Source organism: Pagrus pagrus (assembly GCF_965226575.1).
Source record: "Pagrus pagrus genome assembly, chromosome: 3".
In the NCBI taxonomy this organism is placed as follows: Eukaryota; Metazoa; Chordata; class Actinopteri; order Spariformes; family Sparidae; genus Pagrus; species Pagrus pagrus.
This window is the reverse complement of record NC_140187.1, coordinates 19600094-19624415: the sequence shown is the minus strand read 5'-3', so window position 1 is coordinate 19624415 and position 24322 is coordinate 19600094. Positions and strand designations below refer to the sequence as shown.

The 24322-nt window shown below is 39.6% G+C and overlaps 3 protein-coding genes and 1 long non-coding RNA gene across 4 annotated transcripts; 2 read left to right on the top strand and 2 right to left on the bottom strand.

Moving 5' to 3' along the window:
* Positions 1–12: 12 nt before the first annotated feature.
* On the top strand, positions 13–6698 carry LOC311254371 (G-protein coupled receptor 84-like). The gene is made up of 2 exons (XM_084348097.1): positions 13–2143; positions 4531–6698. The coding sequence occupies exon 2, from the start codon at positions 4539–4541 to the stop codon at positions 5766–5768; it is 1230 nt and encodes a 409-aa protein (XP_084204223.1). The 5' UTR covers positions 13–2143; positions 4531–4538; the 3' UTR covers positions 5769–6698.
* LOC311254382 lies at positions 5691–12405 on the bottom strand. Its single transcript, XR_014622246.1, has 3 exons — positions 12127–12405; positions 6791–6855; positions 5691–5780 (listed from the first exon to the last, which is right to left on the bottom strand). It is a non-coding gene; the product is annotated as an uncharacterized lncRNA (long non-coding RNA).
* On the top strand, positions 8482–10730 carry gpr84 (G protein-coupled receptor 84). The gene is made up of 2 exons (XM_084348099.1): positions 8482–8598; positions 9280–10730. Exon 2 carries the CDS (start codon positions 9288–9290, stop codon positions 10500–10502), a length of 1215 nt encoding a protein of 404 aa, XP_084204225.1. The 5' UTR covers positions 8482–8598; positions 9280–9287; the 3' UTR covers positions 10503–10730.
* Positions 12406–12540: 135 nt separating the features above from the next.
* On the bottom strand, positions 12541–21625 carry stat2 (signal transducer and activator of transcription 2). Its single transcript, XM_084348083.1, has 24 exons — positions 21421–21625; positions 20939–21070; positions 20678–20822; positions 20330–20425; positions 19645–19737; positions 19467–19545; positions 19231–19310; positions 18976–19127; positions 18544–18702; positions 18357–18446; positions 18118–18177; positions 17954–17974; positions 17744–17837; positions 17437–17484; positions 17223–17306; positions 16962–17060; positions 16713–16848; positions 16559–16611; positions 15870–15955; positions 15613–15749; positions 15306–15494; positions 15070–15124; positions 14756–14847; positions 12541–13384 (listed from the first exon to the last, which is right to left on the bottom strand). Exons 2-24 carry the CDS (start codon positions 21067–21069, stop codon positions 13155–13157), a joined length of 2409 nt encoding a protein of 802 aa, XP_084204209.1. The 5' UTR covers position 21070; positions 21421–21625; the 3' UTR covers positions 12541–13154.
* Between the last annotated feature and the right edge of the window lie 2697 nt (positions 21626–24322).

Here is a 24322-nt window from a genome sequence, read left to right as displayed (position 1 = left end):
TCTACAAAATGTAATAACAAGTAAATAACAGTCAAATCTATCCATTCAATTTTGATAGACGGTAATTTAGTCACAAGATAAAACTACTTTCACCCTTATTAAGAATGCACATCAATATAAGGTGTTCCTTCACAATAATGTGACATCATCTACTCCTATCCAGATGCCGAGGCAGAATTTGCCTAAGAAGAGGTGGTCCTTCTTTCTCCTCAGGCGGATAAGTTTGGACACATCGTCGTCAGTCCCTGAAGAAATTAAAATATGATATTTTCTCTAGTGCTGATGTGACACTCCAACTTAGTTTCACTGCTAACGAATTAGAAAAAATGTAGCTCATCAAAGTTAGTTTTCACTTAGCGCCGCTGCTAATGGCAATTACAAATTTCTGTAGGGAAGAGGGCAACAGTTAGCTAACAGTCAGCTAACATTAGCGAGCGTCGCTAGCGTCAGCTAACATTAGCGAGCGTCGCTAGCTGCGAATTATGCCATAATACTACTAAGCAACTGTTAACACAGGCTTCAACACATCCATATATATTTTTTATTAAATTTACTCACATTTGTAGATCAGCTCCCTCTCCGCGACCTCCATGCGTCCGTCCAACATTTTTCTCTCAGCGCAATGCATGATGGTAAATATTGCTTGGTTAGTGACCATCGGTTGTACACTACTTTTCGTGATGCACTGTGGGATACTTTGAGTCCACTATATAGGGTATAATAATTCCCACTAGGCATTCGGACAGCACTACAAAATGGCGTACTCACTATGTAGTGCACTATATAAGGAGTAGTGAGTGATTTCGGACACAGCCCTACTGTCAGATGTACGTTCAAGTTTGTGGGGGGGCGTGGCTTTGGACGGAGCACTGACGGGAGGGGGAGGAGGGGGTGGAGCTTAGAGGAGGTGCCACTTTCAAATCTTGCTAGCTCTCCAACATTACCAACTATAGCTTTAAGTGTGTTGAACCGTAAATGTCGATTATTTAAAAAATGAGAAAAGGTACAAGTTTGGGCGTTCTAATTGTTAAATTAATGCAAGATTATGTAACCTTTTTTTACCTTAAAAAATCACGTTAATGGTACAGTGTCTTGTAACAGGGTGAGTGTTGTCTCTGTCTCAGCCACTCCGCCTCCCATATCACTTGTTTCTGCACTATATAACTTCAGTGAGAGGGTGGGATCACAGCATTACTTACTTGTTTATTTATACCACTTTCACTTTCACAACTAGCTAAAAAGAGGCGATGAACTTTTTCACTTTGCCAGGAGTCCACCTTTCTGTAATTTTTTCCCCTGGTGTGTCACGATCGACATCAAAAATGCGCCGGAAATGGAACAGTAGAAACCGGCAAATCCTTCACTTCATCACACTGCATCCAGAGGACATAAAAACTTCAATAAGTCTTAATCAATAATACACGTTTTTTTCAGAGCTGATAACGGAAGTTGCTGTGGAGTGACAAGTCTTGCTTCTTTCTCATCTCTGTTGAGAGTTGCACATGCGCAATGCCGATCAGGCAGCTGACGAGGCTCAGACCCAACTTGCTTTTTCAATATCTTTAACGTCAGTTTCTTTCAGACTTCACACTGACTGAACGATGTTCAAGCGCTGCTTGACAGACAGATGGAAGGATATTAACAAGTCAACAGCCTTAACTTTAATACACATCATAGTATCGCACTTGAAAAGGACAGTAAATTAATGTGTTCACCCAGTGGTTGTGTTCAGACCAGATGAGGCCAGTGGTAGAGGCTAACAAATACCCATGACTAATGCGAGTCAATTGACCGGGGAATGAATGCTGACTAGTAGTTCAGTAATGTGAATTTGAGTACAAATGTGCGCAATTTGAGTCATTTAATTTTTCTAATCATGTGTTTGTATATACAATACAGTATAGTATAGTAATACGTAATTTAAAATAAATAACAGTTATACTGAGCTTATCTGCATTTATACAGGTTAGGGCACTGAGCAAACAAGCATTAAGACGTGAAAATGAAAAATTCAGTGTCTTTAGAAGCAACTAAGAGAAAGAGGATGTACTTAAAATTACACTTTAACAGGAAGACTGACTGTCAGCAGATGAGATCACTGTATACACTTCACCAACGACTGGAGGCAGTGATCGACCTTAAGGTGAGAAGTTTAACGCTGCAACTTTTTGTTTAATTCAACATGTTTGTTTGACAAAGTGATTACAGTAAAATGATAGAAGACAAATGGCTGAATGCTGTTTGCCATCGCTTGTGTCGCTTGAACTGTTTGTCAGCTAAAACAGGCAATTTAAAAACATCACCCTGGTGTATTAGTACATGGGATGGGCAATTTAGACTAAACGACTCAAATGCAGTCTAAATTGTGAGCAGCAAAATGTGCTAATGGCAGCATGTACAATTTATTTAGTTTAAAGAGAGACAACAGATCAGACTACAGTCTTTCACTACAGTTATTTTAAAGGCATAGGCATGACAACTCAGTGCTCGATTTGCTGGTCAGGATCAGGACTGGTTAAAAATCGGCTAGTAATCACATGCTTTTCTACTTGTCTTCTTATGTTCTAGGTTTGTTTTGTTTTTTTAAGTACTATTAATTTTGACTAATAAAAAGCCCATTCCTATTATTTAATATCTTTATTGGACAAGTGGGCCAGCTGGTAATATTGACAAAGCTGTTCCTCCAGGACCATTTTTCTTCATTATGATTTGTTGTTTTATGATTTATGTTTTATGATTTATGATTTAAGTTTGTTTTGAGATGAATAGGGACATAATATAATTATATAATAGTTAAATTCATGGAACTCAAATATCAGCTTCTTATGTTGTTTCCTTCAGTGTGGTTTAGTGTTTCCCCTACCGTTGTATAGGGGGCTGCCCCGCCCCCCCAAACGGGACCCCGCGCCCCCCCTGAAAGTCAAGTTAATTTCATTTATATCACAAATCACAACAGAAGTCATTTCAGGTCACTTTTCCTATAGAACAGGTCTGGACCGTGTTCTTTTAATAAATAATGATGTTATTGATCTAATTTAAGCGAGGATATTTCATTTCATTTTCTTCATCGTCGCGCATCTACGCTTCTCCTCCACTCTCTGTTTTACGATGGCCGGAGCTTCGCACCGGCGTACACACAAACAAACACATGAACAGTGTTGCCAATTGGGCTACTTTTGTTTATGTCAGGCGGGAAAAAAATACATTGGGCAGGTTAATAAAATTTGGGCTGCTTTTGTCCACATTTGGCGAGTTTTTAATATTGTGAAAACAGCACACTCTCTCTCTCTCTCTCTCTCTCTCTCTTTTAAATAGATAAATAGCCTAAATAAATAAATGACATGAGTTGTATTCAATCGGCATCTTTTTTTTTTCAATCGGCATCATTTCATTTGGTGAGAGAGGGAGGGAGGGAGCAAGGAGAAAAAGAGAGGGAGGGAGAGGCACTCTGTATGTGCATTATTTTGCTTTGTTTTAAATTGTTTTGCATCTAGTCCTCATACAGGTCATTTGTGATGTAAATAATGAAATTTATTAGGCCTACACGGCTTAAAAGTGCACCTTTTTACATGCAGCTGGCATTATTACTAATCTGGGCCTGGCACTAGGATGCCAGAGGTTCATTTTGCAATTTGTGTAGCCTATGGTTGATTTACTGCGCTCTTGTTGGTTGCAATTTGCAAAAACCTATTTGTCATTTATCATTTATGTGTGGTTATTTGTTGCAGATATGAAGCTCTGGATGTGTTTTCCATTGCATGTGTTATGATTTTACGGGTTTACACGGGTGTCTGGCAACTTCGTGCTTTGGGCTGGTTTTTATTGGATTGGGCGGGTTCTAAGATGTGATTGGGCTGGAAACTGTCAATCTGATCTGGCAACATTGCACATGAACACACACCTACAGACAGACACAGAGAGAAGAGGACAACGTGTCGCGTCGACCCCCACTGCCTGAAAAACAGGCGAAAATATCCACGTTTTTTAAGCGCACTCAGAGTGATTCTGGCGAGGCAAACGTTAGCTCTACTGCTAGTAATAGCGAGAGTATCTCTGCCGCTGCACTCAGCACAGAGCAGAGTACATCCATAGAGCAGAGCAGTAGCCCACCTGCTTCACCCCCTCCCCCCGACAAGCAGCACAAGTCCAGTCACCATAGGTTGACGGGGTTCGACCCAACTTGACTGTCAGAGAGGAAGTATTCCTCCTGGCTGTACAAAACTGATATTGGTAAGTACGCAAAAAAAAGAGAAACAAATAAAACACAGATAGATGGATAAATAAACAAAAGTAGATTGTACCTGTAATTTGTACAAAAAAGAAAGATATTGTAAAAATTGTTGTAATTGTTGGAGAGAAAAGAGAAACATATTGTAAAAGAGTGTTCTAAAGTATTGTTATTAAAATGATTCCTGTTTGTTAACGGTCAGCCTGTGTGGCCTGCTGCTCCCCCCCCCCAAAACCAGTCAACCCAGGGGAAACACTGTGGTTTGTTGTAGTTTGTTGACCAATTTGCTTCCTATTTATTAGTTGACAGAATGATGATGAACCACACCAACCAAACAGAGGACGACCTCTCCTGCTTCAGTCCTTCAGTCGTCGGCTACCGCTACTTTGCTGTGCTGTGGGGATGTGCTGTGACCATCATAGGTACACCAGGCAACCTGATGACCATTCTAGCCTTCGCCATAGATCCTCATCTGAGGACACGCTTCAATGTGCTCATCGTCAACCTGGCTCTAGCTGATCTCCTGTACTGCACCATACTGCAGCCCATCTTAGTTGACTCCTATCTACACCTCAGGTGGCGCACTGGTCAGCTGTGCTGCAGAATCGTCGGCCTGCTCGTCTTCCTCTCCAACTCTGTCTCCATTATCACCCTCTGCCTGATAGCAGGCAGCAGATATCTCATGGTCGCAAAGAGGGCTGTGTTTGACCGTGTCTTCTCTGACCTTGGTCTTTCTTTACTCATCATCTCAGCATGGGCACTAGGCCTGGCCAGCCTTGGCCCACTATGGCCTGGTTACATGTTTGTGCCAAAGGTGTGCTTATGTAGTGTCAGCAGGAAAACATACCATCCCTACCCCACCATCCTACTCTTTTTCTACTTTTTTGTCGGTCTGGGATGTGTTGGCACATTCTACCTCCTCATCTACAGACATGTCCTGATTGCATCACAAGCTCTACTCCGCTATAGGTTCAGCCACAGATCCTCCAGGAAGAAACCAGCTTCTTTAGCACAAGACACCAATGATAGTGGAGTGGAGGGAAATATGGCCAACACATGTGGCTGTGAGATGAGCAGCCAGGCAGAACTAGCCCCAACTACAGATGAGATCAATTGTGAAAAATCCTCTCAGTCTACTCACAGCTCTGCCACGGCCGAATCAGCAACCAAGTCTCCCCCTGATATCATCACTACATCCCCTTCACCCACACCTGCTCCAACAAATGTAGCTTCCTCGTCCCACTGCACAGCCTCAGGAGATGATAAGGACATGAAGCATGTGACACGCATGTGTTTAGCTGTTTTCCTGTGTTTTGTGTTCTGCTTTGCCCCCTACCTGTTAATCAACATAGCCGACGAACATGACCGTGCCCCATGGCTTCTGTACATGATTTGTAGAAACCTCACCTGGCTCAACAGCTGCATCAACCCTGTGCTCTATGCTGTCATGAACAGACAGTTTCGACAGGCCTACCATGTGCTGCTCACCAGGGCTGCTGCACCGTTCACCTGCCTGTGGACCTGGTGGTCATCTCTTTGAGCACCTGACCTCCTGGAATTGAAAGAGACAACTCACCAAGAATATACATCCAAATATTTTTCCTCTCAACTGGATTGCTATTGGTCCATCTAGATTGTTTTGGTGTAAGTTGATGATTCAGGAGATATGGGCAATAGATATGTCTGCCATCCCCCTCCATTCTGCAAAACATGACTCTGCCTAAAAAGCCCACATCTCTGTTTCCATATTGTTCATGTTAATTCCTACAATGGTTCCTTACATAAGCAAAGCATCAGCGTGAACAAAAAATGTGTACTAGGTTAGACATAGAAGCTGCAAACACTTCAGCTATGTGTCTGTGTCCGAAAGGGACTAAGTCACTAACAACTTCAGTAGTTCTGCATTTGCTGACATTTTCACACTTGGGCCTGCACTTTATGGTCTATTTACTCCTGTGCAACAGACACAGGAAGTGTATGTGGAACAGCAAAAGGTTCAATTATCACGTTGTGTTTTCAAGAATTTAGTCTCATGTGCCCATCACTAATTCATTATCATAGTTGCAGTGAAGGAGTAATTACCACTGGAGCTATGTTCATTTTCTATTCTGGGCAGGATTTAAAGGCAATCACAGGTAGTATAGTATGTGAAATGTTCAAATTTAAGAGATGATTTGATGAACATAAATCATCCTGGAATTGGAATCAAACTAAATTTATGTTTTTTGGTAATCGAAAAAAAGATGATAAAATCAAAATTGTTACAGTTTATGTTTTTGGGAGTGATAACAGACAACAAACTTACTTGGAAACTTCATATAAAATATACAAAGAGAAAATTGTGTAAATATGTTGCTGTTTTGAACAAAGCAATGGAAAGTTCAGATTTTGCTTCATCCTCACATATATATCCTAAACCTTTTTTAAGGAAACAGAAACTGTAGCATTTTTTTAAGCACTTCTGCAAACGTTTCTTGTCAACTGCAATAAAAAGAAAATGTCTAGTAATTTATGTATTGTATGAATGCTTGAACTATTATTTAAAGGTGCTGTTTTGCTCACCAGGGCTGCTGCACCGTTCACCTGCCTGTGGACCTGGTGGTCATCATTTTTGAGCACCTGACCTCCTGGAATTGAAAGAGACAACTCACCAAGAATATACATCCAAATATTTTTCCTCTCAACTGGATTGCTATTGGTCCATCTAGATTGTTTTGGTGTAAGTTGATGATTCAGGAGATATGGGCAAAAGATATGTCTGCCATCCCCCTCCATTCTGCAAAACATGACTCTGTATCTGCCTAAAAAGCCCACATCTCTGTTTCCATATTGTTCATGTTAATTCCTACAATGGTTCCTTACATAAGCAAAGCATCAGCGTGAACAAAAAATGTGTACTAGGTTAGACATAGAAGCTGCAAACACTTCAGCTATGTGTCTGTGTCCGAAAGGGACTAAGTCACTAACAACTTCAGTAGTTCTGCATTTGCTGACATTTTCACACTTGGGCCTGCACTTAATGGTCTATATTTACTCCTGTGTGACAGACACAGGAAGTGTATGTGGAACAGCAAAAGGTTCAATTATCACATAGTGTTTTAAAGCATTTAGTCTCATGTGCCCATCACTAATTCAATATCATAAGTGCAGTTATCAGTGTCTAAGGAAAATAATGCAAGCGTGGAAATAAATCATTCAAGAAAAACAATGAGAAAAAGCAATACACACTGTAACTGCTCTAAGTCTTTCCCTGATCACTCCCTTGACTATTCCCCAAATGAACACCTACAACAAACGTGCATTTGTGTATAAAAGATTATGACAAAGCACAATAGTAAAACTACCATATGCCTCTGTAGAGACTTGTGTATATGGAAATGATTTAAATCTCTTTTCTCATTTGCATTTCACTGCGCAGTTGAAAAGAAAGGTTTCAGTGTGTTAATGAACATTAGATTTTACAGCACAGCAGGACAATGTACTATATGACTAAAGCAGCATGTATTTGCATTAAGTGCGTGTGTTTACTTTACCAACCACATCATGAATATAATCTGATGGCATGAGTGTGGAAACACCAGGATTAAAACAACAGAGCTGTGCTACAGAAGGATGAATAAAAACCTGTGGGACGTCAGCCTATACAGAAATACTTGACAACTAACACAAACTTGTTCCACTTACATAAATGTTTCACAAGCATTAAGTAGTTTTATGAAAAAAATAAAAACATTTTGATGATACATTTGAAAATTATTACCATTCACATACTGCATGCAAATGACCCAAATTTGTCTATCATCTGAACTAATTGTATGAAAACCGATGACATGCAGATTTATTTCTATTCTTAGAGTTTGTGAGGTCGTCAACTATAAGGCTTTCATATTGTTGCACATAAGTAAAATAACATAAAATCATTACACTGGATCTATGTAAGCAGTGTTGGTAGTAATGATCAACAGAGGTCAAGTCATCTTCTGTTCGGGCTTACAGTCTCTGACGATAAGAGACCTGTAGTATGCAGACATAACTTAAAACCCAAACACTCATTTCACTAATAGAATATTAGAATAACCAGATGGAAAAAACAAATGTGGAAAAATATGTTTGTTTATTCCATTTTAAATATAAAAAAAATGTCCTGTGGAAAAATACACAAGATCTCTCTTCCTGATTTTAGACATGACACGGAAAAACCCAGCTGAACACTATTTCATCACTTAACCGGTACTAAAGCAACACTGAACATGCAAATGAAATGCAATACCAGCAGGAAACCAGGCACTCAGCGCGACAGATCACTGCAGAGAAGTGACACAGATACTCATCAACAATTAGAAAGACTGGCAGAAACCTTCAGCCATATGGTGAGAAATTGATAATTGTGTTGTTTTGAACATCATCATATGTTTCATAAATGTTAAATTCTATCTTTATTGTATGCAATGTGTTTGTAGTTTAAAATCATAACATATGTGCAAAATTCACCTCAGTGATGTGAGCATAACTAGATGAGAGGGTTCATTTTAACTATTTTTACAGAGAGCTCAAATCTTTTAAAATCATACTGTAAACAAAACCTGTCGTTATTTTGTTCATTCCATATTTATACTTATCTGTAAGGGTTAATGGAGAAGACTTATATATGCGTGCCAGGCAATGTACTTCAGGTTACCAGAGCCACAGCACTTATACACAACAGTTGAAACTACATTAGATCATCCTAAAACTGCAGAAAACCTGTTGTTCTTATACTTAAAACTGTCCTAACAATAATATAGCCACACAAAACAATCTAACTACATGAACATGTATAAATGTTCATCTAGCTCTATGATTATAGGTGAGGACTACAAACAAATGTTTCTATCAGAGTGAGGTCTCTGTTAAAAAGGAAGTGGTGAATTATCTAGACCACCAGTGACTTCCTTTTTCACCTTGGCACTGGTCACATTTGATCGAGGGGTGGGGAGGATGGGTTTCTGTTTAACTTTAACTTTCCGTGAGCACATTACAAAGAAGTTGACCTATATTCTGATTCTTATTAGTCGACAGAATGATGAACCACACCAACCAAACAGAGGATGACCTCTTCTCCTGCCACAGTCCTTCAGTTGTCGGCTACCGTTACTTTGCTGTGCTGTGGGGATGTGCTGTGACCATCATAGGTACAGTGGGGAACCTGATGACCATTCTAGCTTTCATCATAGATCCTCATCTGAGGACACGTTTCAATGTGCTCATCGTCAACCTGGCTCTAGCTGATTTCCTGTACTGCACCATACTGCAGCCCATCTCAGTTGACTCCTATTTACACCTCAGATGGCGCAGTGGTCAGCTGTGGTGCAGCATCTTCGGCCTGCTCCTCTTCCTCTCCAACTCTGTCTCCATTATCACCCTCTGCCTGATAGCAGGGGGCAGATATCTACTGGTCGCAAAGAGAGCTGTGTTTGACCGTGTCTTTTCTGACTGTGGTCTTATTTTACTCCTCATCTCAACATGGGCAATCGGCCTGGCCAGCTTTGGCCCACTATGGCCTGTTTATGTATTTGTGCCACAGGTGTGCACGTGCAGCTTCCATCGAACCAGGGGACGCCCCTACAGCACCATCCTGCTGTTTTTCTTCTTTTTTGTCGGTCTGGGATGTGTTGGTGCATTCTACCTCCTCATCTACAGACGTGTCCGGATTGCATCAAAAGCTCTACTTCGCTATAGGTTCAGCCGCCGATCCTCCAGGAAGAAACCAGCTTCTTCAACACAAGGAACAGATGACAGCGGTGTCGAGAGCAGTATGGCCAACACATGTAGCTGTGAGATGAGCAGCCAGGCTGATCTAACCCAAAGTAAGGATGAGAGCACATGTGAAAAGGCTCCAAATTCATCAGCAGCCAACAAGACTACCCCTGATATCGTCCGTACATCACCTTTATCCACACCTGCTCCCACAGGTGCAGTGTCCTCCTCTCACTCAGCAACTACAGGAGATGATGGCGAATTTAAGCGTGTCACACGCATGTGCTTCACTGTTTTTCTGTGTTTCGTGTTCTGCTTTGTCCCTTTCCTGTTGCTCAACATAGCCGACAAACATAACCGTGCCCCACGGGTTCTGCACATGTTCAGTGCAAACCTCACCTGGCTCAACAGCTGCATCAACCCGGTGCTCTATGCTGTCATGAACAGACAGTTTCGACAGGCCTACCATGTGCTGCTCACCAGGGCTGCTGCACCGTTCACCGGCCTGTGGACCTGGTGGCGAGCACTAATATCCTGAACTTGATTGTTTCTCCTGATATTACCCCAGTATAACATTATTTTCCTAAATCAGTAGTGCAGCTTACGTGAAGCTACTATTAAGTTTTAAGTTGCTTTTCTGTATGATTTAGTAGAACAAAAGAAGGGAACATCTCAGACTGTTGCATTTGCTTTACAACATCCATGATTTATTCTGTTGTTTGCTTTAACGGTATTTAAAAGATTATATTATGTGTTTATGTTATGTATATGTAATAAATTATATTTTTGATTAATCTACAGCTGTGTTCAGAATTCAGCCTTACATCCCCACTTTTCTAGCTGTTACATCATATGAGAAAACACCAATGTTACAAAATCTGGATATTCCTGTGTCAATCACAACATGCCTTTTTTCAGTAATTCAGGAACTTCCGACTCTAACCTCTGTCTCATATCTTTACTGCTTTGTACATGCTGACAAATGACAAAAAAGGTTCATGTGACCTGGCCTTTAGTTGACATGTGAGTGGAGTAATTCTGACATTAACACTAACCATTACAAGGTGTGACTGAGGACCAACCCTGGAGGTAACACTTGTTATTATACACTAGAAAACAAAGTGGTTGGCAGAGTAAAAAATGGAAACACACACCTGCCTACACATGCCACTGTTTTCAACCACACTCAACCATCACAGCAGCACTATATTGAGTGGTGTGTTTCAGTTTCCACTTTGACCTTTTGTGTGCAACCAATAAGATTGTAGATGTCCATACGTAATGACAGGAAAATAGAAACACACAACACATTAAAGCCAGCTGAACATCATCACACATGGTAAACACATTTGCCCAAAAATATAGTAAACAATAGCACTGAACTGACTGTATCTCACCTCTACACGGTGCTCTGTGCCTGACCAGGCTGTGATCACAGTTCATACCTCTGATTGCAAGTAGAGAAGTCCCAACAACTAGTCGGACACTAAAATAGCAAATGAGTGCAATTGTATAAAAGTTTGTGCTTGTAACTTAAAAAAACTTGTCTTTACTTGTATTTCTTTTGAGGATTGATTTCGACCAAGCCAGAGGTGATTGTAGATCAATACAAGATGATTTTAATGAGCTTGACATTGAATGTAGTGTGGCATGAACGTAACTAGTGGGTAAGTGGAAATAAAAATGTCGACTTTTATGTAGGTCATGACACACTCCCAAATTTCAAAATTAGTATTCTTCATAACTTCTGTCACAGTTTAATGACAATTAATCAGCACTGTTGTAATATTTGACTATGGACCAAAGTGTTGGACTGACAGACAGGACAGACACCACCAGAGCCACTGCCAGCACAACTAAACAACTTAAAATGTACTAATTCACCCTGAGTTCTCTAACAAAAGTAAAAGCTAAGTGAAATAAGAGGTATATAGGCTACATAAAAATAAAGTAGTTAATACTGTTCTGACCGAGTTTTAGCCACTGGCGATAACGATCCAGTGAAACACATATCAACGTCTTGTTAGCTAGGTTAGCTTAGCCTAACTGACACATTAGCAAAACGTACCTATTTTAAATAAACCTGACATGGCCAAATGGGCCAGGGCAACATCTGACATGGCTTCAGGCCACCTGGCGTAAATTATTGAGCATTTACTGACCTTTAAGTTCTTGTTGCGTCTCCAAAAACTCCCGAGAAAAACTTGTTTTTGTCAGTTTGTTTGCCGTCCACGTTCATCGTCCGCCGGCTAACGTTGCTAGCCTAACTTGATGCTGCCTGGGCGGTAGGCTAGCAATGAAAACAGCTATCTGCCTGCAGCCGGTTGAAAATGATAAATAAAGCGCAATCATAATGCGCAGTAGTCTATATAAAACCAAAACTACTCCAAGAGTTATTAGATCATCTAAAATCCACAGAATTTGATTTTATTTAAGCTAGATAATTGTATTCGCTCTCAATATATGATTTTAATGAATATGGCGCCACCTAGAACAAGCTGTGGATCTGTATCATAGTTATATACTGTGGTAATGTGATAAGAAACAAAACATTTTATTTAAAAACAGAACACACAACCAGTCAGCTCCCCTTTATTGGTTTAAATGAGCAGGTTAATATAAAAGCATAGCATATAACTAACTTAAAGGAGGTCAGTGCCATATGTCAGTAGTTTATCAAGGAACATAGGAAGGTACATAAAAACAACCACAAAGGAACTCACAATAAACATCAAAACAATAAATTAAGTGCAGTGTCTGCAATGTACAATATCTCATATAAACCTTTGCCAACACATTCCTTTAATGTGATCTCATAACCGGATACCAAAATGTTTCTGAAGCATGATAGTTGAGGGGTCGAGTGCAGGTGCCTGGTGCCTCTTTTGTGTCTTCAATAGTCTCAATGAATCATTCTTGACAATAGTAGGACATGATGAAAGCAGATTTTAAAAAAGGTGGATGATTTCAAAGTGCACACAGGCATTCAAATGCTGATTGTAAGAGCTATTCTTAGAGGGGGTGCAAATTACCTCAAGGTAAAACAACATTCAGAGCAAACTATCATGTTAACTCTGGTTTTGCTATGTACACTTCAATTATGTGACATGGATGTTGTAACGTAAGTGGCTAAAGAAAAGCTGATGATGAATGATAAAGAGTGGTTTGGTAAAATACAGACTACAGAGGCTCACTGGAAAATGCTTCCACAGGCTTGTGGGGGCAGGCAATTAAATCCTTGAAGACTCAGTTCAGGCAGCCCCGGATCATTTTGCAAGATGTCAGAGTCATCAAAGAGGTTGGGGTTATTGAGATACATCAGTAAATCCTCCTCTGGGGTTGTAGGAGAGCCAGACAGCATGGGATCAGGGTGATACATTTCCAGAGGTGAGTTCAGAGGATGAGGAGTGCCGTTTTGTTCTGAGAGCAGAGAAAGAGTCAAGAGAAAGTTAGTGTTTCTGCTTTTACTGCTGGTTGTTATTTCTGGTACTGCTTTCACTGAGGAAATGAGAGTGACAAAAATGTGATGTGCAATGCATTCCAAAGAAAACATAAAGGTAGGACCGTACAGACCAAAAGGATTTGGTTTTGTGCATGATACTCGTGAATTGCATGCAGAGTTGGTACTTTTCCTTCATCTCATCCAACTATTAAAGTACTATTTAATTGTGACTGCACCGAAAGATTAGCTCGATTGGACTGTACTGCAGGCTTAAGAACAGCACTGGTACTTGTGCTGGTCCACATTGCATCTTTTCAAGTAAACTAAATACTTAAAAGTATTCACTTTAAGTATCAAACATGAGGCCACAGCAAGCAGCCACTTAGCTTAGCTTAGCTTGAAGACTGGAAACAGGAGGAAGCAGCTAGCCTGGCTCTGTCAAATGGTAATAAAGCCGCAAACCAGCGTTTCTAAACTCATTACCATCTTATCGACTTTGTATTCTAAGCTCCATGAAGTGACTGGTTGTGGCCAAGAAACAGCCCAGCACATAGCCATAGAGAGCAGGCACATTTTTGTTTTTACACTTCAGTTTTTGAATGGATTTAGTTGACAAGATAAAACTTGTTAATTAGTGAGTTTTAGAGGTGCGGGCAGGTAGATTTTGTGATCATCTGAAGAAGTTTATTTCCCAAAAGTTTATAACTTTTGCTTTAACCCTTGTGTTCCAAGGATCTGCATGCAGTCAAGCACATGCATCAAGAGCGGAGTGAAAGGTGAAAAATTTTGCTCCCGAAATGTCCTCACGCATGCCTTTCCAAGCAACGAAAGATATATTTCCAACTGATTGTATATTTAATCATTGTCAAACAAAATGCTATCGCTACCACAATTGCAGTGATAATAACAATAATAATATATCCATATTTCCTTTGATTTCATGATTAATCATTAATCAACCTATGGCTCTATTTATTTTAAAGTGGAATTTAATTGATTGTCATACTTATACCAAGCAATGTGTTAAAGTGCTTAAGCATCAGAAGGTAGAATGAAAAAGCTATAAATCAAATGAATGTGTTAGTAACATGCTTCTCAAACCAATCACCTCCACAGCTGTTAGATTTTATGTTCAGTAGAAGCAGCCAACAGCCCCACAGGATATAAGTCACAAGTTCAACAATTTCACAGCTGTGCCTGACATCTTTCTAGAAAGCATCGTCCACATTGATTTCCTTCACCACAAGGCCAAAATAGAGAGGGCAACACAAAGCTTTTTGACGAAGGGAGAGCAACTTGTTTGATGGGATTTTCAGCTGGATGGGACAGCAAGGAGAGCCATGACTCACCAGCTGCCTCTCCATACAGGCCATTCATTGGCTCCAGGCCTTCACCCTGTGCCATGTCACAGGACATGGGTGACCTAGCCTCCAGTGTGTTCCTACATGACCAATAACAAACATTGTCATTACAACCAGTTGCTCATGACAGAAAAAAGGGCGTGGGTACACTGCTTCTTACATGAAGTATGTGCATTTTTAGTTTGCTGTTTAGGTTGTTGTTTTTGTATAAATAGCACATTTAGAACACAACAGTTTTGTTTTTTTATTCAAATAAGCAAGAAGCTGTAAATCATCCGAAAGAACAGGGATAATATACTTACTCCTTTGAAACAAACACCAGCTTGGTTTTGATGTACTTTATGTAAGGGCTGTCATCTGAAAAACAGAGTTTAGATGTGATTTTAAGTGTCACATTCCTCTCCAACACTATCAATTTGGTGCAAATTTACAAATGACTACTGCAAAACACAGGTATAATAACATTAACCAAAACAGGAAATGACATGTGAGGTGTGTTTTTTGTTTGAAAGGAAAATGAATCATTTGGTGTCTTTACCTCCTGTCCTCTCAGAGTAGTAGCTTCCAAAAGCCTCCTCTTTAGGGGTGTTGGGATACAGATACAGAAGAGGGTTTTCTGGGATATTTTCAGCCTCTAAGATCTGAAAATTTCTGATGATTTCAACAAAGGGGATCTGGGAAAGGTCAGTTTTGGTGAAGGGCTGGACTGTCTTAATGTCTGGTTCACCTACAATAGACGAAGGATGATCATTCATAGATAAAACACAGGAGGCTTGATTGTATTTCTGTCTACAAAAAACTTTAAAGAATGTATTTGAGTCATTATGAAGTAAAACAAATCTCACCAGTTATGGTGGTTTCCACCCAAGAGAAGGTGATTCCTCCAATGACACTTTCACTGAAGCGCAACAAGAACGTGCCTCTCTGTTTTTTCTTGAGGAGGGACTTCTCTTTGCCTTTGCTCACAAACCCCATGATGCGGCTATAGTGCAGACAGAGAGTCTCATATAAAACAACACACTTCTCCCATTACTCGGAGTTAAAGACATAAGTTGAACTGTTCTGTATTGAGCCCAGGTTAGACAATGTTGAGAAAACATACCCATCCCTCCAGAGGTCTGCAAGGTATGTTTTCACTATCTCGAGGATGCCATCAAACCACACATAGAAAGTGTCAGGAGGATTTTCCTGTGACAAAATAGGTGAAAAAGGGTCATCAATACGTAGGCTTTCAGAAAGAAGCCATGCTAGTGGCTCTTTGCGGCATGCGATGTTCACTGGAAAGAAAACCAAATTGTAAGATAGATAAAAGATGACGTGTACAGTGTGATTTGTTTTTTTTTTATCCTAATTAGTCACAATGAATTTATTTTAAAAACAGTAGTGGTTGATATGCCCAAAATGGCGATGTAAATATGCTCATATTTAGCAGGTGATGCTTCCAATGTTTGATATCTTACTTTACCATGCTAGGTAGAGCACAAAATACATGAAAAATAAATATAAATAAATGTAAATTAACTCAAAACATTGAACAACCTGTCATTTTGACCTGTTGATTGCACTAGAGGAAAAATCAGGGGCTCAGAACAATACTGACAATTTATCTCGAGGGGTGTGAGGAATGTCTGCAGCGTTTTACTCAAAACTAAAACTGTGTACTGCATGGTGACACCAGAGGGAGAAGTCAGAGGATCACCAAAGTTGAGGTATTTCGAGTTTAGCTGTTGGGGTTAAAGTTAATCACTCGAGCCATGCTGATAAATATTTTTGACGATTCTGTATTCTTACCTTGCTAAATTTTGACCAAGCTACTTTGCAGTTGTCATAGCTCTGCTTCTTTCCTGGTGGGATAGAAAAAAAAATTATTAAGCACCTCTCATTCACTGACATAATCTGTAATAAAATGTTTTTTTTATCTTTAAATGAAAATGGCAGGATATACCAAATAGTCTGTGTGCAATCATCTCCAGCTGAGCATCATTCAGACCACGTTTAGTCGCAGAGAGAAACTGCCAGCTCAACATCTCTCCAAACTGCGGCCAAGCAGCTGCAGGACTGTTGGCAAAGAACAGGACATCCTGCAGGAAGAGATCACATTAACACATGTAAACAAAATAAATTTCAAGCAATAATTTCCAATAATAAACTGCAAAATGCTACATGGCATGTGTTAGTCACACAGATCTCGCACCTTGGTGTCCTGACTGATCATGTTGACCCAGAGGACAGAAGCCCAGGCACTCTGCTGCTGGCTGGAGTTGGAGATGATGACCACCGGAAGGGAGCAGGCCTAGGTTAGGTGCCAGGGAGAAACAACTTTTCTTTAGATTATAATTCCATGATCAAAACAATAAAAACAATAATAACATTTTTATGCTGACCACATTGCAGGTTAGCGACATCTTTATTTAAGATAGCCATATAACAAGAAAAGAAGCAGATGGAAATGCACCTGTAACTCAACAGACAAGCCTTTCTGCTCAAATACAGTGTTGAAGTAGACGATGTGCAGCTCCTCTGTGACGCTGAGAGAAATCTGTCAACACACACACACACACACACACACACACACACACACAGATCAGTATTTGGTTGTTCATATCACCTTTAATTATGAATTACTGTAAGCACAGATGTTATCTTCAGGTTTCCTAAAGTCAACTCACATCACTGGCTACTTTGCCGCCACCTCCACACTTCTGCTCCTTCAGAGTCTACAGACAAAAATGGTACACAAAACAAGTCAAACAATAATATTACCACCTGAGATTAAATTTGAGATCATCTAATAATCAATTCAGTTTAGCTGCTGGAGACTTCTTTATGTGTTTGTGACAATATCAGCATATGTGACAGGACTGATCCTCTGAATAATTTGGCTGTCAGAAATGTATGAAAGGCGTTATATCTAATTGTTGGGAAGAGTTTTCTTAGTCATCATATTTTTTCTCTTCTCAAGTCATTATCACTCACCAGATGCCTGAAGTCGGCCACCATGCCTCCACTCTGGCTCTCTGCCATGTTCAAGGCCTTGGTGTTGTTCCCCAGAACATTAAAACGCCGATATCTATAAACATTTCAGATTAATAAAATCGAAATTTGCATAAAATGTGAAAGTTTATTTAAGTTCTTTTGAACATCCCACTTGATATGTAAGCTAAAGTTTTCTAAAATAATACTCACCCTTTGATCTGAGGAGCCTCCCTAATTTCAAGGGGGAGAAAAACAAAGCAGTGACCACAGGCAGGCAACAAAACACCACCCTCTATTGTTTAAGTCAAGACATTACAGCTACTCATTTGCATTGTGTGTTGTGAAAGTAACTGAAACTAAAGAAGGAATCTCACCTGTCCATGGACACATTCACTTTCATGGAGTGGTTCAGCTCAGGAAACTTCACAAGAAGTCTGAAAGTCAGGTGGAAGATTTTAGAACAGGGAAAAGTAAGGTACTAATAAGTATAATGTTAAAAAAAACAGGAACACTTTCAAGGTAACAGTATGTAGCAAAATACGTTTAATATATATATGAAAGTAAATTCAAATAAATACACAGCATTGTAATGATTGCCTGGAGTGGCACTGACCTGGTCTTGACAGAGAACTGGACGTTTGTGCGGAGCACCAGGGGTCCTTTCCCTTGAGGCATAGATGGCTGAGTCTCAACCACAAAGGAACTTTAAAAAACACAGTAAAATGGAAGTGTCAGAAAGTTTCACAAGGAAATTCTCAGAGAGCAAGAAAGAGTAGGAAAATGCTTTCTAAAATAGAGACCTCTTGAGCAAGTCTTTTAAAAGCGTATCTGCTCTCCTTTGCAGAGCAGGTCTTAGGGCCTTCACAGGGTCGTTGGCATAGGACACTTTTCCAACCAGCTCCTCGAGCTTACTAAGAAACTCCCGCACCTGGAACAGACACACTGCCACACATGTGAACCTACAAAACAAGAGGACAAGTGTTTATGTTAACACAGGTCTTACAAAATGGAAAAAAGATTGTGAAAACACCAACTAACGAAGACAACTGTGGCGTTAATAGTGGTGGGGGGACTGGAAGAAGTCTAAAATTTCAGCTGGAAGACATTTTCATGATTTCTGTGCTGACTAGGAGTTAACTTTCTAACCAAACAATTCATCTGCAGAGGAATTACTGATACAATAATAAACAGTAAAGACCAAAGACTGATGTTGCAGGTGAAGATGGACATACCAGGTCTCTAGCTGATCAAGACATATATTGTCTGGAGCACCAATGCAGGCTTTCTGCTGCCTCCTCTGCCACTCCATCAGCTCCTTCTGCACCAGCAAGTTGATCAGGTCCTCAGTCTTGTCCAGCAGCTTGTGGAGGTCTGACAGTGTGCTCTAAGAAGTTGATTGTTTGAGACAAAAATTGAAATTAAAGACTAAAATAGGAAAAGAATTTAAAAGATGGAGGTGTTATCTAAAAATATTAATAACTCCATACCTTTCTACATTCATCCAGTCTGTTGATTAGCAACTGAAAAAATTTCATTTGTTGTTTCTTCACCTCCTCGTCTACCACAGCTGCATGACAGTTTCCACAGCGGGGTCACGGTTTCCACATAAGACAGACCAAAACGAAGGAGAACGTGCAGCTGTGATTCATGTCACTTTATTACTCATCCTCAGAGAACATTTTCAAAGCATGCAAATATAACCAGACCTTTTCAATCAGCTTACCTTCCATCTTGTAGGTTTGGAATTTAAAATCAAACTCATCTTGCTGCTCCTCCAGACATGACATTGTGTGTTCCATGCACTACATCCCAAAAGTAAAGAGCCAAAAAAACAATGATGAACTGTAATCTCTGTCATCTTCAAAGCACAACATAATGGCACGAGGCAACATAATCTGCACCTGCAAGTCATTCCTGAGGCCAGACATTTTACGTTCAAGGTCCTGCTGGCTGCTTATCTCCATGGCCTCCTGCGCTACATTCAAACACTGGACCTGAAACAAAGCAAAGGCACAGGAGGAGCAGGAAAAGAGATAAAATGGGTTTTGAGGTGTGATACTGGGTTATACTATTGGAGATAAAATAATAAGTGTGAGAGTGCCAGTTAAAATAATATCACTGCTTCGTGGAAAGTCTTTCTAGCCCACAGTCCTGTAGTTTGTATTCATTACATGTGGATCCTTCTTAATAAATGTAAATATATTTCTCTGAACAACACACAACAGTTCAAAATATATAATGAAAATATACAATGAACACCTTGAACATATTATTTTGTAAACTTTTATTAAATATATACAAGTTATGAATGAAGTAACTGCTCTGCAGACACACAGTCCACCTGCCAATATAACTTAACGGCTGACCACTGAGTTGTATTGTATAGACAGCCAAGATATGGCAGTGTATTAAGTGACTACATCATAAAATATTTGCTTATAAAAATAACAGAGCTGCCATGTTACATTGCATAATGCGTGTAACTCATTTGGAGGCTGTTTTCATTACACTATTGTATGAACAGCAGGGTGTGTTCCAATGTAATAAATGTCACATGCCAATAAGTTAAGGAAATGTTGCCCCAACCTGCTCAGCCAGATCAGCCCTCTGCAGGACTTCTTTCTCTTTTTCTAAAAACCAGAGGATTGTCCTTGCCAAGGTACACGGGTCATCCTGGTACTTCTGTCAGGGGAGAGAGGTCAGATGGATGTCAGAGTCACTGTTTTACTTATAATTATTAGGCAGGCATAGGCAGGGTAGGAGAAAAAACACCAAGAACGCTACATGCAAATATGTACTCAATAGCCTTGCTCATCAATGTTGAGAGCGCTGATCAGAACCATTGTTGTCCTCACATTCACAATTGATGTTTCCAATTTAAAACAAACATGTCAGCCAATGTTTTTGTTTTCCACAAATCCTATCAACACAAACCTGAAAGTTCTGTTTATAGCGTCTGAAGTTGTGCTGCATTAAGAACGACTCCTCCTGGACGAAGCGGCTGTGTTGGATATCCAGATTTGCCAGCAGTTCCTGGAACAGCACCATGGCCTTGTCAGGGTCCTGTGCTGCTCGTAGCCTACAAAACAAAACAATATACAAGCAGTGTTTTACAAGCAGGTTGATTAACTGCATCACTGAATGGCATAGTGTGGGATGGATAATAGAAGGAGCAAAAAGATAGTGCTGCCTTACCACTCCTGCTTCTCCATCCAAACTGACAGGTAGTGCCGGACATCCATAGGCAAAGCATCCCTGTCATAGAGCTCATGTAACTCCTGCCTGTACACATCAGACAGCTGCCTCAGTCTGTCCCACTGAGCCATCCTAAGGTTGATCAGGAAATCACCAACATAAACACACACACATCAAACCACACTTGACACGTGTACACAGTATGAGCACTTGTGCAAATCTGAACTGAGAGACGGTGCCATTTAATCTTAAAATTTGACTGGTTCATCAGTCTGTAATCGACAGTTTAGGGAGCAAAGTGCAAACTCAAAAGAGACGACCTGCGCTTACTTGTACTTACTTTATAACATGCTACGGTTGCAAATGATGTTTTAACAAGCTACTGGAGCGTATTGTATTTGTATGTTAGCTAACTCTCGGAGAGACTGCCAGTCAACACCGCAGACAAGGCTCGACCCATTAGTAACAACACATTTACTCACCTCTCTTTATGCAGTCAGTCCCAGTCCACTTAGAAATCTCTTATTAGCTAGCTAACTGGTGTTAAAACAAGTGCATAGCTATTGCTAGCTCTGTTTTCTGGTGTTACTAGCAAGATGTTGTCGATGTTAGGAAAACACAACAGCTTCAAACAGACGACAGGCGTGTGAATGTTATTTTCTCCGTCTTCTTCTTCACTTGGCTCTGTTTTTTATTGGGTACCTACTAATCCCGCCCACGTCGTTCTTCATAAGCGAATCACGGACGCCATTTTGGCTCTGACACAGCTGCCGTTAATGCAGTTAAAGAGCCGAAATGTTCGAGTCAGGTCGCGCAGTTTCCGAGTGAGCTCAGCGCTAACAGCTGATTGGTCGAGCTGGTCACAAAACACCACGCGTTATTGGTCCACTTCCACGTCAATCAGTCGTGTGGGGGCGTGGTGAACAAAATAGAAACTTATGGCCCTGTCTGAGGATTTCCCGAGAAATAAGGTTGTGAGAGTGATGAAACACACATGTGACGCACGCACCTCCGAATCAGGAAACAACAAAACAGGCCATGTGTCTTTAATAACTATGACGATTTTATCATTTTCATAACAACGCAACATGTTTTATGGTTTACTTGATATTAAGCATGCCGGTGTTTTTATATTTATATTACATTTATATGTGTTTCCTTATTCACAAAGTGCAGCGGTCAGATAATTAAGTAAAAAGTACAGTGGGATATTACACAATTGTAATACTAGGTAAAGTGTACGAAAATCATCATATTTTATCATATTATTGAAATAGATTTATATAAAAATTTTGTTGGATGTGTTCATTTGTATCAGTTAATTTACATTTTTCCAAATAAACAGTTCCGTCTTCTGAGTAGGGCGGCGCAGTGGGGCCATTGCGGGTTTGGCAAAAAAAATAAAGACAACAGAGTCCGGGGAGGGGGTAATATTCTGAGAAAACTCGGATGTTTACTGAGGTTAAAATTTACGATGAATGGTGTGGGGGGTTTTGTCAAGAAAGCCACATCGCCTGCTTTTGCAAAGTTGGCTGAACCTCATCGCACATACAGCACATGTATGACTTTATCTCGAAGAATGTCAAGAGTGTTTTCCTTAAATTTACGACTTGTCATCACGGAAATTCTTAGGTTTTATTTTCGTGCAATACACCCCCTCCCCCGGCTCCTTATTTTATTAAGGCCTATTTTTTTCCCCGACAATACGCCGTCGTTGGCTACCTGAGAGAGGACTGACTTTTAAACAAGTACTTGAGATATACAGTACAGTATTGTAACAAGCAACTAAAGAACATAACAGTTATACTAAGTGTATCTGCATTCATACAGGTTAGGGCACTGAGCAAACAAGTATAAAGACATGAAAATGAAAAATTCAGTGTCTGTAGAAGCAACTAAGAGAAAGAGGATGTCCTTAAAATTACACTTTAACAGGAAGACTGACCATCAGCAGATGAGATCAAAGTATACGCTTCACCAACAACTGGAGGAAGTGATCAAGTTAAAAGGTGAGAAGTTTAACGCTGCAAATTTTTGTTTGTTTCAACATGTTTGTATATGTATATGTATATGTATATGTTGTATATGTATGTATATACACACACACACACACACACACACACACACATATATATATATATATATATATATATATATATATATACATATACACTGTATATATTAAATTAATATAAATGTAAGTTGACTCTATTCTATATTAAAAGTTTTCAATTAACTGACTTTTTCACACATTTACACCTGTGTGACAGACACAGGTGTAAAGACAAGTGTATGTGGACAGACAACAAACAGACAGACAAGTGTATGTGTTACAGCAAAAGGGTCAATTATCACGTTGTGTTTTAAAGCTTTTAGTCACATGTGCTCATCACTAATTCATTATCATATTTGCAGTGAAGAAGTAATTACCACTGGAGCTATGTTAATTTTTTATTCTGGGCAGGATTTAAAGACATTCACAGAAGTAAAGTATGTGAAATGGTCAAACTTAAGAGGTAGTTTGATGAACATAAATCATCCTGGAATTGGAATAAAACTAAATTCGTGGTTTTTGCTAATCGAAGAAAATATGATGAAATCAAAATAGTTATAGTTGATGTTCTCATTGACAGAGTGTATGAAGCTAAATCTTTGGGAGTGATAATAGACAACAAACTTACTTGGAAACCTCATAAAATATAAAAAGAGAAAACTTTGTAAATGTGTTGCTGTTTCGAACAAAACAATGGAAAGTTCAGATTTTGCTTCATCCTCACATTTATAAACTAAATCTGTTATAAGGAAATAGAAACTGTAGCAATATGTTAAGCACTTCTGTAAACTTCTTGTTAACTGCAATAAACAAAATGTCTACAAATGTATGAAATGTTATTTGAGTGTGTTGAAATTGTAAATGTAGATTATTCAAAAAATGATTAACTTTAATTTCAATACACATCATAGCATTGTGCCTGAAAAGGAGAGTAAATTAGCGCATTCACCCAGTTGTGTTCACATCAGACCAGATGAGGACGCTGGTAGAGGCTATAAATACTCATGACTAATGCGAGTCAATTGACCGGGGAATGAATGCTGATTGTACACATTCACATTGAAGACAAAAGCCAGATGTTAACGGGTTTTAGTGGGTTGTTTGGTCAGTATAAAAGGGTTTTAAAGATACAAGTTTTCAAGACTAACATTGTAATGTAATTAGATATGACAACAATAAATTTCACTATGTGTTTGTATATACAGTACAGCATAGTCATAAGCAACTTAAGAGCATAACAGTTATACTAAGTGTATCTGCATTCATACAGGTTAGGACACTGAGCAAACAAGCATTAAGACATGAAAATGAAAAATTCAGTGTCTGTAGAA